Source organism: Rana temporaria, chromosome 1 (assembly GCF_905171775.1).
Source record: "Rana temporaria chromosome 1, aRanTem1.1, whole genome shotgun sequence".
NCBI classification, from domain to species: Eukaryota; Metazoa; Chordata; class Amphibia; order Anura; family Ranidae; genus Rana; species Rana temporaria.
In genome coordinates, this window is record NC_053489.1 from 235,127,431 (window position 1) to 235,147,127 (window position 19,697).

Sequence of the window (19,697 nt, forward strand, 5' to 3'; positions counted from 1 at the left end):
CCATTATAATTGAATTTTAAGGCGAAGGGAAAAGCCCATTTATACTTGATGTCTTTGTTGATGAGGGCAGACAATAACGGTTTCATTGCTCTTCTTTTCTGAATGGTGTATGGTGAAATGTCAGAAAATATTTGTATATTAGTACCTTGGTATTGAAGATTCTCCTGTTGTCTGGACCGTTTCATAATGTCTTCTTTGGTGGAGAAAAAATGAGGCTTGACCACCACATCTCTGGGCAAACCATCTCTTCTCAGTGGGCCTAACGATCTATGAGCCCTATCAATCTCCAATTTCATATCAGGTGCAGATGGAAGGAGGATTTTCATAATATCTCGTATTGCTGAATGAATGTCCATAATGGATTCAGGGAGACCCCTAACCCTGAAGTTTTCTCTTCTTGACCTGTTTTCCAAATCGTCAATCTTAGCCTGAGCGGCCTCCAGTTGTTCTTGTAGGAAATGGATATGATCATCATGTTGGTCTGTTTTAGAAACGTTAGTGTCCAGTTTATGCTCAACTGAATCAATCCTGTTGCCCAGACATTGGAAGTCTGCCCTAATATCTTTAGTAATTTTCTCAGCCGTGTGAGCTAAACCCCTTTCCAGCATTTCAGAAATCCTGTTATAGAGATCAGCAACATTGAAAGAAACTTCTGGGGCAGTTTCAATGGTAGCAGGTACTTGTATAGGGTCATGTGAGGGAGAAACCATAGGAATCCCGTGATCAGCCATTATAGGTATTATACCCTCCTTTACTACAGATGAAAATAAAGCTGAAGATGTAGTAGAACTTAAGGGAGGAGGTGATGAGGAGGGTGTCATATGAGATGAGAAATGTTCAGTAAACTTAGGATCCACCACAGGCACCTGAGGACTTGTATGAGGAGGTGTGTCCATATTAAAAAGACTCTCCTTGATAATTGAGTTCTTATTTTTTTTGACCTGTTTCCCCTTCATATATAATAAGTGTTATAGTGAATTCTTATCAGCAGGGGTAGAGTTGCTCTATATCGTAAAATCAACAGTTCACTCCTATATCAGTTCCTATAGGCATAACAGTCTTATAACCACCATCTTACAGTAGGTATTACTTATGTGAACAGACCAGGCCCAGATTTGGGCCTTTACAGCAAGTATTGTGAAAAGATCATCATCATAAAAATGCCTCAAATTACATATCATGCAGGTGTTATATTAGCGGATTGGTTTGTAGCTTTTGTCAACCAACATCGGACGGTGTGTAGGATTACCTCAGCAAGTTTTCATAGCAGAGAAAATCATAGGATAATTCCACACTGTAAAACACAGTCCCTGGGCATCGTATTCAGTTGGTAATCAACCTTTGACTACTGTTAATAGATTATCATTGCAGTCATATAGCCAGTGAACTAAGAATTACCTCAGTTTAGAGAAAAAAATAAATATAATAAGAACTCCAAATAGTATGATACAGTGGATTATGTATGTTTCAGGATGTCACGGTGACCTGTGCATAAAATTCATCCATATACTATCAGATCCTTATAGAAATTCCACAGTATAATGGTCACAATTTACTACACTCTGCGTTAAAATCACTTATTATTCCCAGTATTGGCTCCTTTATATTTCTGTCGCTGGTTAGTGGCAATAGGTATTACCTATATTAACAACAGTACAGTCTCTGTATCCTTTATGTAAGTGAGGCAATATAAAAACTGCAGATTCCAGGAATTTTTTTTTTTTTGGGGGGAACTTGAGGAGAAGGCCTATGAAGACACTGTCAGGCCTTTATATATTTACTGACAAGCAGTCATCCACATACCTCACTCTTAGCTTCAGACTTGAGGGGATGAATCAATTAAAAAAAAAAAAAAAAAAAAAAGGGCCAGTCAAAGCAGCCTATGCCACACTAAATTAATGTTTGAGACAATAAATTTGCAGGCCACAAGATGGCGGCGTTGTCCCCTCAGTCTTATTAAAAAGTGCGTCAGAAGGCCTCTGGCATAGAAAACGTATGTCTCCACCAGTCTCTGTTCGGATGTTTGTCCTGGTCACCCCTTGCAGAGCTGTATGACACAGGCGGGAGTGATTTGGTGGATCGATTCGTCCGCTGTCCTCCCTGTACTCGACCGCGGTGTCGTCTGCAGCAATTGAGTCCGCGGATCACGGAGGGAGTATAGGCCGCAGGGGACCGGTGCAGGGATCTCCCGAATGTTTAGCCTCTACAGGGGAACGAACCTCACTCACCAGGATCGCCACCCGTGAGGAAGATGAAACTATAAATGTTTCAGTAGCCGCTGAGTTTACCTCACCCGAGCGCGCCTGTGGTTAAGGCTTCGTAGGCCCCAAAATGGCGACGGGACGTCTCTGACTGAACCCCCGTCACGGAGCACAGTACACCTCCGGAGGACCTTTTGAAGGTAAAATAATGGTTCAGAACCATGCAGGGAGATATCTTGAATAAGGATGGAGGGGTTAGGAGCGCTAATCTCCGATCTAAGGTATCGGATGGCCCTAGATAAAAGTTGGCTAGAAGGAGCCTCCTCAGAAAGCGTCCATTGTCGTCTGCGTCAGGCCACGCCCCTCGTTCATCGTTCTCCTGGTTGATGTTCTTGACAAAATTCTATGTATATTTATCTTTATGATAGCTAAGTATCCTGTGTTTCATCTTAGGTGTGTTGGTGACTTTATGGATCATTGACCGACTGGGGCGGAAGAAGACAATGGCCATCTGCTTTTTTGTTTTCTCTTTTTGTGCACTTCTTCTGTTTCTTTGTGTTGGAAGGTAATGTAATATATTTGACACATATTCCATTTTTTTGGGGTAATACTTTGCTAAAATACCATTACCCTGCAACATTAACCATACACTGAAACTTAGATAGTCAAAAACCAGGGTTTAACAGCATGATTTGTAAACTGTCTGGTACAGTGCATTCCCCCACCACACAATAGGGTAAGCAGAGTGTTGACAGAGCACTTAAAACCCAGTTTATGGAATCTTAATATTCTGGATAAAGTCAGAATCAAAGTGTCCATCTTGTGTTTTTCAAACTGGAGAACACTTAAAAACTGCTTTTAATTTTATCTGATATCAATAAAATAAACAAGTGTTATATGTTTAAGGGTGCTGTCATTTCTCGAAAAGCAGGACATTTTGGAACTGACTTTGTTGAACTTTGACATATAGCCAGCAATAACTTTATATAATAATAATAACAACATTTCTCTCCTGAGGGGTTCCTTTTAAAGTAAAATTAAACACATATCAGATTATGCGTTTTTTCATGGAGTGAGAAACAGTGGCGTCACTATGGGGGTGCGGGGGTCGTGGACCGCACTCGGATGACACTGACCAGAGGGGTGACGCCATCAAGTAGGAAGTGATATCCGACTGCATGGCAACACACGGATCAGCGGATCGGCACCGACCGCATTATTTACAAGGGCCTATTTGGGGTGCACACTGTGACCATGCACTGCCGGCCCAAAACTTGCCTGACCAGCACCCTGCAGGGCACTGTGGCAGGCTAGACAGAAGAGAGCCTGATGAAAGGGGTGGGTGACACAATTTTTTACTGCACCAGGTGACATCAACCCTAGTAAAGCCACTGGTGGGAAAGGTCTGTTGTTATGTAGGATGACCACAGTACAATCTTCCCACCCTTTTGTGGTGGCCAGAATTTTTTTTTTGGGGTCTTAAACTTGTTCCTATGATTGGTGACTAGTTGCTATGTGTTACTGCAGGTTACATGTTATTCTTAACCCTTCTGAGTAGGCATGAACATTGCTAAGCCATCAGTTTTTTTTTTCATGGGATGTGACAGTGTTGTTACTGTGCCATGCATAGACCCATCCAGATGCTCAGCATAGTGTGACGGACCCCCGTCCTCAACAGGACTATGCCCACTGTAAATGTTTCCTTTGTCCGGAACCAACCAGTTAATAGCCGTAACTCAATGTAGGGTAAAAAACATTAAAACATTGAAACATTAAACTCTTTATTGAAACACATTTACAAACATATATACAGCCCAGGAGACAATCACCCCTCCCTTTGGAATTCAGGGCGGGGTAAACTGTCCAATCAGCAAGGAGAGTTGTTGAAGGAATTTCGTCCCTCCCCTCTCCACCCTGCCCCCAGTCCACATGCCAGTAACACAAATACAAAACATCCATCCCATAATACATTTCTCCTAAGGCAGACAGACACAACAGAACAATAGGACACAGCCACACCCCAAACGATCCTAGTAAACAATCCACAAGAGCATGAGACAACACACAATATATACATATATACAATATTCCAGTGAGTCCGACTAGCTCAGATCAGCCTGGGGTTCTCAGTCAACCTGTGCCCCTAATGGACACAGGGTAATTTAAACATAGGAGGGGCTGAGGGAGCTGGACACAGAGTTTCCAGAGCTCTCCAAGGTAAGCTGGGTTTCACAAGCCCCCCACCCAAAGTGACTCCCATCACACAAGTAACTAAACTTCTGCATTCTATTTGGACATGCAGGAATGAGGCACATGTGTCAAACAATTGGCAAGGGTGCCATGTATTCTTTAAACAGCAATTCTAGCCAATAAAAAACAACTTAAACTATACAGTGAATAGATTCTCCACATTAGATTCTCACGTGACTTTAACGGCAAAATTGTGTAAACCATATTGGTAAAATCATTGACTTCTATTTACAACATTACATAAAACATAAAAATGTGTAGTGGCTTGTACATCATATGTATACATCAAAATGAAATATACTGTATTTATGGCACTACCCTAAAGTCCCTAATCAGGGATTTATTACAAACTTCTCATAGTGCTTCACTTGTCTGCACCAATCCCCAAATCAAGACAGACCCAATACATTTAGAAGGGTGTGACAGATCTTCAATAAAATTAACCATTTAAATTACAATAGCAGAATAGAAATATATAACATGCTTCAACAAACATGGTGCACTTACAATGTAAATTGTTTACAGAAGCAAACTAGCCAACCATTAAAACCTTCTGGAGCAGAGGTGCTCAGCCCATGGCCCACTGCACCCTCTGATGTGGCCTGCAACCGCAAACCAGGGAAGTGCATGTCCATGCTCTGGGATAGCGGGTCAGCAAGCAACGGGTTGCCGACCCACCATACCAGAGTATCCGCCAGCAGCAGAAAGAGCATGGAGGGAGCAGGAGCTGCATAAGCTGATGCTGCCTCTGTAGAGCTCCTGTCACAGATGAAGTGATACTAAGCACACTTTGCCTGGGACCTTTCTGGCTGCCTGGAGGGCGATGCCAGTAGATTCTCAGTGTATTAAACATCCCATGCACTACGCTTTTGCCATCATCATATTAACACCTAGGCTGCTTTCACACTGATCCGCAGGTAAAGGGCAGTGCACCTGAGGCTTTTCTGCAGGTTAAATGCACTGAGCCATAGACTGCTTTTATATCCTACGGGTTTGGTGCACTTTCTGAGAGTGCACCAAAACTCCTGAATGCACAGCGCAGCGATGGCGACATGTTGTGCCCCATCTTATGCTAACATGTACCTTGGAGGTAGAATGCCTTTTTCATTCTGATGAAGCATTCATACCATCACTCTATCTATCTTATATCATACAGCGTGCACTGCAGAAAGTCAACTTTAATTGAAGCTTTTAATTTTTTGCAGTTTCTATTTCACAATCACTGGAATTTGGTTGGTCAATTGAACTCCTGGGTTGGTAGATTGCTTCATTTCTGGTGATTACTTGCAATCATATTTGCAATTCCTGGTGGATGGAAAGTGGTTGAAAATGGAAATTGCTACGTTTATAGAGAGTATAACCCAATCTGTTAATTGGCCATAAATATGGCAATTGTAAGGCAATTTCAACCAGTTTTAACCATCTTTCAAAAATTAGTTACTAAATCAAGGCAATCTACCACCACCAAGTCTGGTCATTTCACAGTCTTGGTAGAAATTATTGGTTATATTGCATTAGACCTTTGGCCCTTTTTTATATTCAAACAATGGTTATAAATGGTTGAATTTGCCTACACATTTCCAGTATTACACTGGCTTTACCACAACTTCAACCTCATGCCACAATTTAAAGGACAACTGAAGTGCAATCATTTTCTGAATTTTTCACCATAGTATGTCCTCCTTACCAAAATTGTATGTGCACAATATAGTACATATCTCCAGCAAGCAGTATTCCTTTCTGATCAGACATGATCTGCGTCTTGAATAATAAAACTACACATATAATGATTCCTTGCATCCATTATTTGAAATATACTTTTTCTGCTATAATACAATTTTTCTATTTCTGGCTGCAGCTGACAGCTGTGTTGGCTCTGGTGGATAACCAGCACAGGAGATAGGTGGGTGGTATTAACATGTCAGCAATGGGAGGTGGAATATCTCATCCTACAAGCTGAACTGCTTGTAGGAAGTTGCATCCTTCCCACGCATGCCTAACTGTATACTGAAAATACACGTAACAATAAGGATTTAACTATAGATCTGATTGTTTCAAATAACCTTTTCCTTCCAAATTATCTTTCATTCCAGCAAAGAAAATATTTGGTTGAACTCTCAGATCGAGACTTTCATTAAATGCAGTACATTTTTTTGAAAAGATCAATAAGATCTTTTTTTCATTTAACCCCCGAAGGTTGAACGAAAAAAAAAAGCTCAGCTGTACTAACCATGCAAGGTAAGTGCTACCCTGCTGAGCTGTTGTGTTCTGACAGGGGGTAACCCCCCCCTCCCAGCCGCCAGGGCACTTTGATCAGCTCTCTTTGCCAATGGCTGAAAGCGCCCGTCTAACAGAAGCTGGCCAAACGGCTGGCTTCTGTCGGACAGACCGACATACACACAGGCCGAATGTCCGGACATTTTTGTTTTTCACCGTCCATTGTCTCCCGACATTCAGCCTGTGTGTACCCAGCTTAACCCCCCTGGCGGTATTCCCGAGTCTGACTCGGGGTGAGATTTTTGGGCTACGATCGGTAACCCCGAGTCAGACTCTGGCTCGCCTCGCTGAATCCACAGGCTTGGTTTACTTACCTTGTCCCTGGATCCAGCGATGCCACCGCGCTGTGTGAGCGAGCGGGACCTCGCTCGATTCACACAGTACCTCTGTGTGCCGCCGATCTCCGTTCCCTGCGACGTTACGACGCACAGGAGCGGAGAATGGCACCAAATTCAAAAAGGTAAACAAACACAATACATACAGTATACTGTATGTAAAAAATACACACCCCTTGTCCCTAGTGGTCTGCCCAGTGCCCTACATGTACTTTTATATAATAAAAACTGTTCTTTCTGCCTGCAAACTATAGATTGTCCATAGCAACCAAAAGTGTCCCTTTATGTCAAAAATGGTTTTAGAGCAGCTAGAAAACAGCTATAATAAATTATAATCACTTGCAGAATTGTGCGATAGCGATTTGTGGGGAAATTCGTCATAAAAAAATAAAAGTAATGACAGCGACAATTCTGCAACTGAGCAAATTTCAGTAATTTTGATTTGATTACATTATTGAATAATTTTTATTATAATTATATTATTATTTGTTATAATTATTTATAATTATTTATTATATTATAATTTATAATTTTGTTTTTAAAAAAATGTCATACCCGGGATGCCTACTAGACTCTTGTTTGGACAGATTTAAGTGAGTTATTCCTAAGAATTACAGGCCTACAGTATAAAACACCAAATTTCCTTGCAAATAATGGTACCGCTTTCAGCACCTTTTTTCTGAAATAATCATACCGCCAGGGAGGTAAAGGGCCTGCGATAATGGGCTTTTGCTCATGTTAGAACTTGCTTTTCTCTCTATGCAAGTCAATGGACATCAGCTTTTGAAGTAAGATAAGGCATTTTCTAAGGCAAGTCAACTGAGGGTTAAATATGCCTGAACTGTGAATGATCCCAGAAAGATCTCAAACTGATCCTAAATGCCCTGCATTTTGCCCATCAACACAAGGTCAAGAATCATCAACACTTGCCCTATCAAATAAACATGATATTTCAAAAAGGCCTTTGAAAAACAGACTCTATTTTCTAGATAAGTATTAGCCTGACATGTCATGGTGTTTTTTTGTTAAAATATTAATAGTTTACATTGCAACTATTCACCATTGAATCTTTTTTTCTTTTCAGGAATGTGCTCACAGTTTTACTCTTCATAGCAAGAGCCTTTATTTCAGGTGGATTCCAAGCTGCCTATGTTTACACTCCAGAGGTAAGACCACAGCTCCCATCTGTCCCTGATTTCAAGGTATTGTCCCTGATTTGGAACAAAGCCCCTCTGTCCCTTTTTTCTCCTCATTTGTCCCTCATTTTGTTCTGATCTGAAAGTCCTAAACCATTCATCCAGTTTCCAAATTTCAGCATTGGTAAATTTCAAATGCCAGTATAAGGGAATAGTAGTGGTTAAAAAACATATCATTTTTTTTTGTATAATTCTTCTGTAACCACTTGCTATTGTTTTATGGTCACACAGTCTGATCTGTGCTGTCAACATAGGTGTGCACAGCCTATTGCATTAGGGTATGCACCCCAAAGCTCAAACATATGCGTGTGCATGTGTATACATACTGACAGTGTCAGTAGCGCAGAGATTAGTGTCAGTAGTGGATGGTGGCACTAGTTTTTGTTTATTTGTATTATTTAATTTTTTACAATCTATTTTTTTTATTTATTTAAAAAAAAAATTCTAGCAGCCTTTGGTGAAATATCAGAGGTCTAAACAGGAGGAATCTGTGCCACACTGGGTGATTAGGGTGTGCCCAGGCACAGCTGGCACACGATCTGCACACGCCTATGGCTGTCAACATAACTCTCCAACAATGGTGTAGCTGTTTTATCCAAACATGTAAAAATGTAATTAACTGTTTGGGTATATTGGAAAAAAAATTTGGGAACAACTGCGCTAAGATGATGGGTTGAGATTGATAAGCAGCAATTAAATTGTGTATAAACAAATTAGGAACAAGTGAAAAAAGGGGGGATAATTGCGCTAAACTCAATTGTGCACTTGTATCAAATAAACATGTGACCAAGTATGTGTGTAACAGGTGAATCTAAACTGGAGGTATAGATTCATCCGTGGAATCAGGGGGGCGTGGCCACCTGTTCCTACTGAACACTAGTGTGTGTAAACCCAGTAATCAAATAACACTGGGATGTGTCAATCGTGACTACAATAATTGCTATAGCAGAGTCAGGGGGCCGTGGCTGCCCGTCCCTCCTAAGCAGTGATGGGTGTGAGCCCAAAGTGCAATAACTTAAACAATATAACACAAATACTAAAAACCGTGATAGCAATATTTGCTAGAAATTGATAAACCACAGAATTAATGTTTTGTGAAAAAGTCCATAAAGTCCAAAATTGAAAAATTAGATAAATGATAAGTCCATTTGGCAATGAAAACACCCGTGAAAATTCCAGGAATGCTGTAACTAAGCACCAGATGTGAGTCCACCACCAATCATGCAGCTGCTTACCAGAAATCAAGGTCCTGCCGGACCACTATCAACATATCTCTCAACCAGAGATTTAAGGCAGTAGTAGGTGGAGCGAGTGACGTGTGGACGCCATCCCCTTCATTTCTCCAAACGAGTGGCTGTTGTTCCTGGACACGTCCGGCCGGCGTTACAGGCCAATTGCTGTTTTTTTATCTACAAATGTGAGTTGTATATTCATTTAATGCTGTTTTAAATAAATCACCCGGATTTTATGCCATGTGGAGCTCTGTCTTGTTGTTTTCTATATCCATCGCTGGATACGGCTGGGTTCTAGTGCATGTGGAGGATCTACTACTGCCTTAAATCTCTGGTTGAGAGATATGTTGATAGTGGTCCGGCAGGACCTTGATTTCTGGTAAGCAACTGCATGATTGGTGGTGGACTCACATCTGGTGCTTAGTTACAGCATTCCTGGAATTTTCACGGGTGTTTTCATTGCCAAATGGACTTATCATCTATCTAATTTTTCAATTTTGGACTTTATGGACTTTTTCACAAAACATTAATTCTGTGGTTTATCAATTTCTAGCAAATATTGCTATCACGGTTTTTAGTATTTGTGTTATATTGTTTAAGTTATTGCACTTTGGGCTCACACCCATCACTGCTTAGGAGGGACGGGCAGCCACGGCCCCCTGACTCTGCTATAGCAATTATTGTAGTCACGATTGACACATCCCAGTGTTATTTGATTACTGGGTTTACACACACTAGTGTTCAGTAGGAACAGGTGGCCACGCCCCCCTGATTCCACGGATGAATCTATACCTCCAGTTTAGATTCACCTGTTACACACATACTTGGTCACATGTTTATTTGATACAAGTGCACAATTGAGTTTAGCGCAATTATCCCCCCTTTTTTCACTTGTTTGGGTATATTGTTTTCATACTTTAAAGAAAGTCTAAATCTCTTCCAGGAAAAAAAATGCTGCAGATATAATGTTGCCCCATTATTCTGAATGTCAGAAGCTCGGACTACATGAGCACTAAAAACTTACAAAAGGCAGCACAATGTCATTCAGGACTTTAAAGATTACATTTTCTTTGATGTCATGCTAATTTCTATCCATGCAAAATCAACTTGATTGTATTTTAATGTTACGTTAACAGTTTACTTTACACAAACCATCACCATATAGTATACTAATAGAAAATTCACAAAAATCAAACTCTTGTACGGCCACCTGGATATGTAGAGGACCACACTCGTGGTCCCCTATTTTTTCTAACTTGACCACCTAAGCTCACAAAGAAACAGGCACATGACTGCAAACACAGCTACCATAGCAAACTTACCAGTCTGAATTGTTAAAGCCCAACTCCAGGAAAAAAGCATGTTATTTGTTTTGTTTGCTGAGAGCCAAAGCCAGCTGCATTCTTCCCCTCTTCAGCCCATTGCTCCAGTGGGTGCTGGAGTGGCAGAGCAGAGGGCAGTGACTTGAGAGTCGCAGGCTCTCTGCTCCAAAAAGACCGTAAACCGATAAATCAGAATAGATGTAAGTATGTCATTTTTTTAATTATTTTTGAAATCCCAAACTTCTTCTTAACCGGTTAAGACCCGGACCGATATGCAGGTTAAGGACCTTGACCCTTTTTGCGATTCGGCACTGCGCCGCTTTAACTGACAATTGCGCGGTCGTGCGACGTGACTCCCAAACAAAATTGGCGTCCTTTTTTCCCCACAAATAGAGCTTTCTTTTGGTGGTATTTGATCACCTCTGCGGTTTTTATTTTTTGCGCTATAAACAAAAATAGAGCGACTATTTTGAAAAAAAATCAATATTTTTTACTTTTTGCTATAATAAATATCCCCAAAAAAGATATAAAAAAAGTTTTTTTTCCTCAGTTTAGGCCGATACGTATTCTTCTACCTATTTTTGGTAAAAAAAATTCCAATAAGCGCTTATCGATTGGTTTGCGCAAAATTTATAGCATTTACAAAATAGGGGATAGTTTTATGGCATTTTTATTAATATTTTTTTTTTTACTACTAATGGCGGCGATCAACCATTTTTTTCGTGACTGCAACATTATGGCAGACACATCGGACACTTTTGACCGATTTTTGGGACCATTGTCATTTTCACAGCGAAAAGTGCTATAAAAATTACTGTGAAAATGACAATGGCAGGTAAAGGGGTTAACCACTAGGGGGCGCTGTAGGGGTTAAGTGTGACCTCATGTGTGTTTCTAAATGTAGGGGGGCGGGGCTGGACGTGTGACATCAGTGATCGTCGTTCCCTATATCAGGGAACAGACGATCACTGACATTGCCACAGAGAAGAACGGGGAAGGTTTGTTTACACTCACCTCTCCCCGTTCTTCAGCTCCTGTGACCCGATCGTGGGACACCCATGGCGATCGGGTCCGCGGGTCCCGCGGGCGCGGTCACGGAGCTTAGAACCGGGTCGCGAGCACACTGCTGGCGGCGCGCTCGCGACCCACGGCTGGGCTCTTAAAGGGGACGTATATATATACGTCCATGTGCCCAGCCGTGCCATTCTGCCGACGTATTTAGTCGGGCGGCAGTCCTTAAGTGGTTAAAGATTGATCCAGCATAGTTATGTCTTAAGCTGTATATACTACATTTCAAGGGTTTCTGGGAATGCTACAAATCTTAGTTGTCTTCGTGACAGATTTACTGTCAGTTTTGAGTTTCTGGGCTCTACTACTGTGACTTGCCATTTCATACAGAGCGGGAGTATTGGTCACACGCTCTTCCCTTCCTCCCCCATCACCTACTGATAAGAGACGAGGGGAAGATGAACAATGGGACTACCTCTTGTCCAGTCACAGAACACCTTGTATTCTGTAAATAGAATATAAGATGATTTATCAATGGGTGATGGGAAAAAAAGTGGAAGAAGCACGAGAATGTGTGACTGCTACTGGAAAATCATAGTGGACAGTAAATCTGTCATGAAGACAATTAAGATTGAAAGAAGTCCTCTGGATGTAGTTGAGTTTGGCCTTAAGTCTCACAAAAGATTGAATGTTTCAAATGTGGATATATATTTTGGAGCAAGGAATGGTATCTCGGCAATTTAAAGCAGAATTTCACCCAAAAGGGTTCCACTTTTCTGCCCCCTCCCCCCTCTTCTCCTACTTTTGGGCACATTTTTATGGGGGGGAGAGCGGGTACCTGGTTGGAATCCCAGTGGAAGTGGGAGCAGGTACCTGGTTTTGATAGGTAAGGTACCCGCTCCCACTCAGATTGACTACGCTGAGGGGGTTTGCCCGCAGCCTTCTGGGACACGTTATAGGTCCTAGGTGGCTGCAGGAACATTCACAAAGTGCTGTGCGGCTCGTATATGGGGCTGGATCCCTGGACAGGTAAGTGTGATTTTATTAAAAGTCAGCGGCTACAGTATTTGTAACTGCTGATTTTTTTTTTTTTTTTTGGGGGGGGGGCTTTCACTTTGGCTGCTGCTTTCGTTAGTGCATTGATTATGCTTTAGCAATCTCTAATGTCTTTCCCATATATAAGAATTTTAATATATGCATGTTTTGTTTTATTCCTTCAGGTCTATCCAACAGCTACACGAGCACTAGGTCTAGGAACTTGCAGTGGGATGGCTCGTGTAGGGGCATTAATCACACCTTTTATTGCACAGGTAAAAATGAAAACTGTTCATTATGTATGATACAATATAACTATTGCAGGCACAACTTTTCTCTCGTAGCCAAGCATTTTACTGAAGACACTTCCATTGTTCTCTTCTCAGCAAAATATTTATTAAGTCTTTGCCCCCAGTGCCCCTGCTCACCTCAGTACAGTTTTAAAAGCAGTGGTGGCAACTGCAAGCCCAGCTATGTGAAGTCAGCATATATTCTGCTCTGGGCAGTAAGGCAACGCTAAGCAGAAGGTTCCCCCCTGACCCTTTCTAGCTCTGCAATAGATGTGTTTGCTTCTTTTATTTTGGCTACAACCCTATTGTGCCTTCTGAATTATGCTGTTTTTTAACCTCCCTGGCAGTATGATTCTTTCTGGTTTTAGGTGCTAAAAGCGGTACAATTATTTTGCATGAAAATTTGGCGTTTTACATTGTAGATGACAAAGTATATATAACGTGTTTAAATATTAAATTAAACCGTAAATTATTTATAAACAGCGCTCATGTGTGTATGAGCCAAACAGTGAATAAATAAACACAATATAATAATGTAAAAGTCCAAATGATTCAAACCCGTGATTGAAAGTGTTCATAGGCAAAATAAAAGTTCATGGAAAAGTAATAGGAGGTGAAACTTCTTTCTCTCTTTCAAGGTGTAAGGTCTTTAAAGTAAATTAATTCAAAAAATTCTTCCACCACACCCGATGTGAGATAAAGTGATTCCTTCACCAATAGAAATGGCCACTCACTAGCGTGTAATAATTGGTTCAAACCATAGGGCGAGCTTCCATTCTCAATCAAGTAGTGAATAAGATCCTCATAAATAATGAAGAAAGTATAACATAGTGTGATAACGTAAAACCAGTTTAATAACACACCACATAAAACTCTGCAAATTATGCACTCACACAATGCCAAAAAGGTAAAAACGTGAATAAACACAGCAGAAATCTCCTCAATATTGTGCAGCTGGCAAACTACGGTCACGGCGGACCAAGGAAAGAAAATCCAGGTAACTCACGGCACTCGATCCACACTTTAAGTTGATAGCCCCCAGAAAATGGCGTGAAGCAAAAAACAAACAGGCGCTGGTCACTAGCGCAAGCAAGACACTGCACTGGCCTCTCACGTTGGTAGGTGATCAAGAGGTCAGATTATAGCCACGCCCCCGACATGTTTCATCATAAAACCTGACTTATTCATGCGATATATGTTCTACATTGTAGGCCTGTAATTCTTAGGAATAACTCACTTAAATCTGTCCAAACAAGAGTCTAGTAGACATCTCGGGTATGATAACGTTTGAAAAACAAAATTATAATATAATAAATAACTATAAATAATTATAACAAATAATAATGTAATTATAATAAAAATTATTCAATAATGTAATCAACTCAAAATCACTGAAATTTGCTCAGAATTGTCGCTGTCATTACTTTTATTTTTTTATGACGAATTTCCCCACAAATCGCTATCGCTCAATTCTGCAAGTGATTATAATTTATTATTGCTGTTTTCTAGCTGCTCTAAAACCATTTTTGACATAAAGGGACACTTTTGGTTGCTATGGACAATCTACAGTTTGCAGGCAGAAAGAACAGTTTTTATTTTATAAAAGTACATGTAGGGCACTGGGCAGACCACTAGGGACAAAGGGGGGTGTGTATTTTTTACATACAGTACTGTAATCTATATGTATTGTGTTTATTTAAATTTTTGAATTTGGCGCCGATCTCCGCCCCTGTGCATCGGAACGTCCCAGGGACCGGAAATCGGCGGCACACGGGCACTGTGAATCAAGCGAGGAGGACACTGCTCGCTCATACAGCGGGGATGCATCGCAGGATCCAGGGACAAGGTAAGTAAACACTGCCTGTGGATGCTGCGAGGCGAGCCTGAGTCTGGCTCGGGGATACCGCTTTTGGTAAAGAAATCTTACCCCGAGCCAGACTCTGGAATACCGCCAGGGGGGATAAACTGCCCTAACCACTGACAATGTTTCAGCCTTGCCTGCAGGCTTCCTGACAGTTTTATAGGCTATGTTTTTACCTGCTGACTCATTATTTTTCCAAAAATTAGCAGCCAGCATGAGATGAACATAGAAGACTGATGGCAAAAAAAAAAGTAGTCCATTGAGTTTTTTTTCAGAAAATAGAACAATCTCCCAATTATTTTTAAATTCACATGGGCCAGACTTGTTTAAGTATTTTTACATGGCACAATTGGCCCAGCTAGCCAAATTTCATTCCAATCAGCCTCACCCTATCTGGATGAAAATTGAGGCTTATGCATGTCTGGATCGACCGATCTCCCATATCCTATGGCTGACACCTAAGGAACAGCCTCCAATCCTATGCCCAGCACTTTCCTTTTCCAAGAAAATTTGCGATAGACTATCAAAATCTCACAAATGTAAATCCCAGCAAAACTCCCTGGCACCTATTCTTAGAAAATAGGGAATTCATCCAGGGCCTCACTCCTAACGGGGGATTAACTATTTTCATATTACTTGGTTTAGCAACACTTTATATATCTTATAACGAAATTCCGATATAGCAACCATGACCTCCATGGAATATTTGTGTCAGAAGTTTGATAAAATCCGAAGGCGTATTTTAGAAATCTATACTATTTTGACTAATACTCCTGTCAAACAGGGTTATATGGAAAATGGGAAGTAGACCTCCAGGAAACTATTGAGCTGGATGAATGGCACTCTATTGCTCAGGAGGCCTTGAGGTCTCTCATTAATACCTTCAAAGCAAATTATAAAGTGCTTCTGAGATGGTACATGGTGCCAGCTAGGTTGGCAAATTATATTCCGGTAGCATCTCTGTTGTGTTTCCGCGGATGCGGGCATGAAGAGACAATGTAACACATTTGGTGGCAGTGGCCTAATGTAAGGCGTTACTGGATTAGGTTTTACAACTTCATCTACAATTCTACACTCTCACCCAAGTAAACCTGATATTTAGGGACACTGTGATGGTAACACCTGATGGATGGGGGAACCTGATGTAAGGGGCACTGTGATGGGGACACCTAATGTATGGGAACACTGTGATGGGAGAACCTAATGTAAGGGGCACTGTGATGGTGACACCTAATGTATGGGAATACTGTGATGGGGGAACCTGATGTATTGGGACACTGTGATGAGGGAACCTGATGTATGGGGACACTATGATGGGGGAACCTAAAGTTTGGGGACACCTGATGTATGGGGACAATATGTTAAAGGACACCAGATGTATAGGGACACCTGATGTATGGAAACACTCTGATGGTGGACACCTGCTGTTTGGGGACACTGTGATGGGGGAACCAGATTTAAGGGGCACTGTGATAGGGACACCTAATGTATATGGACACTGTAATGGGGGAACCTGATGTAAGAGCCGATGTGATGGTGACACCGGATGTATGGAAACACTGTGATGGGGGAACCTGATGCATGTGGACACTGTGATGAGGGAACCTGAAGCATGGGGACACTGTGATGGGGAAACCTGATGCATTGGGGAAACTGTGATGGGGGAACCTGATGTATGCAGAAACTGTGATGGGGGAACCTGGTGTGAGGAGACACCTGATGTTAATGGGCACTGTGATGGTGGAACCTGATGGAAATGGGCACTGTGATGGGGGAACCTGATGTAAGGGGATCGTGTGATGGGGACACCTGATGTATATTGACACTGTGATGAGGACAGCTGATGCAGGCTGGTAGGTGTCCCAGTGCATTACTTTGCACAGGGCCCCTTGAGGCTATTAAGATGGCACTGCATCTATGGGACAGAAAGTGAGGACAAAAACTAAACTGACAAGGGTTTTAGCCTTTTATATGATCTTTTCAAAACAAAAATACTGTATGTATCGGCGTATAACACGCACAGGCGTATAACACGCACCCTAACTTTAAGAGGGAAGTTTCAGGAAAAAACTTTCCACAGCCCCCTGCGTATAACACGCAGGCACAGTTTACCCTCTATTTTCAGTGTAAAAAAGTGAGTGTTATACGCCAATAAATACAGTAAATGTTTTGGCTCACATTCTTATGATGACTTGGGCACAAAAAAGGTATGATCTCCACAAGCCTCTCATGAAGTTTCAAATGATGTCTTTTGATTTCCACTCTCATTTATTTTAACAAAGCATTTATAGATCTATTCTCCTTTCTTCCAGGTGATGCTCGAGTCATCTATATATCTCACAGTGTTGGTGTACAGTGGTTGTTGTCTTTTAGCAGCACTGGCTTCTTGCTTCCTTCCCATTGAAACCAAAGGCCGTGGGCTACAGGAGTCCAGCCACAGAGAATGGGGTCAAGAGATGGTGGGAAGAGGAGTGCACAACGATGGAGTCACTTCTTCAAACTCTGGCTCACAAGAGTGACCCCCTCACCTCACCCACTATTACTGACACTCACACATGGATAGCCTTTCAGTCTCACATCTATCATTAGGACATGGGCAGTAATGGCCAAAGTATTGCTAAACAAAATTAGCACCGTTGTAATGGGATAATGGTGTGCAAAGGTCCTTAAAAAAAAAAGATTGAGACATTAGCTATTCTTATGCTATAGGGAGAGAATTTGACACTGTTAAATAACATCAATTGAGTAAATTCAACAGTTAAAAACTTATGTAATACTGACAAGAAAAAAAAGATACAGTATCCATACTTGAAATGAAATCTGACCCTGACACTAGATATGTTTGGATGCTGTTGATGTGTTTGAGATCTTGAGTAAACCAGAGAAAGCCATGGATTAAGGTATTCTAGATAATTCACCTCACATGCTGTAGTTCCTTATGAATCATTTTCTAGATCGAGAGATTGGAGAACTGCAGCTAACTAATAATAGTGATGTTAATATTTGTTTAGACCTTGGTTTAAGCCTTCAGTTCTGCAAACTGTATGGTCTATTCAACTAGTTTGTTTACTATTGTTCTTTAACTCCTTTTTGGCATACAGTAGTATGTGATCATGAGTTGTAAATGATGAGTGGTTTCAAACATGAAGCAAGAAGAGGTGAGCAATACTAGGTCATCTTTCCCCATCTGGCTCAGAGCAATGTCTGGTGTTAAGAGTTTAAAAGATGGTAATTTAAGAATTTAAAATTTCTAAGGAATATATAAAACTGAAATAATATTTGTTGCATATTTGGGGTTGAGCAACTTACTTTAGTCTGCTTTGAACTTCAAAATCAATCTGTGACAAAATAGCACTTGTGTATGCAACAATTCACTAATTAGATACAACTTAGATTTTTTCTGGGTCCTTGTCTATATTAATGTACATTACACTGTAAGAAGAAATTCAGCTGCTGTCTGGAAAAGCATTGGGGACTTAAAATGTATGTAAACCCTAACTATGAACATCTTTACTTGGTCCATTTTGGACCATTATACCTATTTTATCTTCACAAGTTCGAAAAATACCTATCGATCTTGCCAGAAATCTTGTGAGCTGATAGCTTCCTATGCTCTCTTTCTGTGCTGACATTGTTCTCAGCTATTTCTCAAAACTACAGAACCACACTTCTTGATGCTATCAAGAATAGGTTGGGGTTCTGTAGTCCTATCTAGTTTCTGTTGTCCTGACGGTTGTGTGAGCTTTGTCATCTTAAGAATGAAAGTGTGTTACTGGCTCAATCACCAGGTGAAAATAAAGGTAAAACATAAATAAGCACCACCACATCTGCAGAATGCAAGATTGTGCATTTAGCTGGTGCAGACATTTTGTGTTTGGGTTCAATTATACTTTGAACAAAGGGCATCAAAACAACTGGTAGTCCACTTATGAATATCAGTCAGTGACATCATGAATTTAAAAATCTGTGATCATCTCTAACAAAACAACTTTCTTCAAAATTGTATAATGCTGAAATTGGCAATTTGTTGGTTCTCAAGCCTCTGTAGTACTCAGATGCTCAGGTTAAAAGAAGAATTGGAATGCATAGACAGAACTGTTTATTTTCATTGGAAAAGACAGGGTTAACGGGACTGGTTTTATGAGAGTAACAGAAAGTGAACCATATCATTTCAAGTTCAGCTTCACACTAGGTTATCAGGATGCTGAGTCCTGGGTGTGAATTATTGCTCGTCTCTGCTTGGCACTGTATGTATGACGTCCAGCAGACGCAACAGCGCAGAAGAATAGTGAATGTTTGTGTGTCCGAATGTACAGACTTTTAATGAATGCATTTCAATGTTTGAACGTCTCTGTGTCAGAAGCTTGTTGTATGATCTCTTCCTATGTCCACAATGCCTTGTTGACTTGGATTTTATTGTAAGTTGAATATTTTATGTTCAATAAAATTTTTACATTAAAAGGAATAGTATATTTAGTGACTGGTTTATTGTACAAGCATCTGTATATGTTTAGTTTGTGACTATGGGAATAGTAGTACCTTATGAAAGTACGTGGATTTTGAACCTATTGCAAAATCCATTCTTGTTCATTAGGGGACATAGACTTTACAGACAATTGAGTTTTTACTGCTGCCTACAGTGGGGATTGAAAGTTTGGGCACCCCAGGTAAAAATTTGTATTAATGTGCA

At 40.8% G+C, this 19,697-nt stretch overlaps 1 protein-coding gene across 1 annotated transcript in view; it reads left to right on the plus strand.

Annotated features, from left to right (window-relative positions):
* Nucleotides 1-19,472, plus strand: part of LOC120938339 (SV2 related protein) — an 88,973-nt gene extending 69,501 nt beyond the window's left edge. Inside the window, exons 13-16 of the mRNA XM_040351882.1 lie at nt 2,655-2,766; nt 8,148-8,229; nt 13,042-13,131; nt 17,320-19,472. Of these exons, the coding sequence (XP_040207816.1) occupies nt 2,655-2,766; nt 8,148-8,229; nt 13,042-13,131; nt 17,320-17,526 (491 nt within the window). The 3' untranslated portion in view covers nt 17,527-19,472. The remainder of the gene's footprint in view (nt 1-2,654; nt 2,767-8,147; nt 8,230-13,041; nt 13,132-17,319) is intronic.
* Nucleotides 19,473-19,697: the final 225 nt, after the last annotated feature.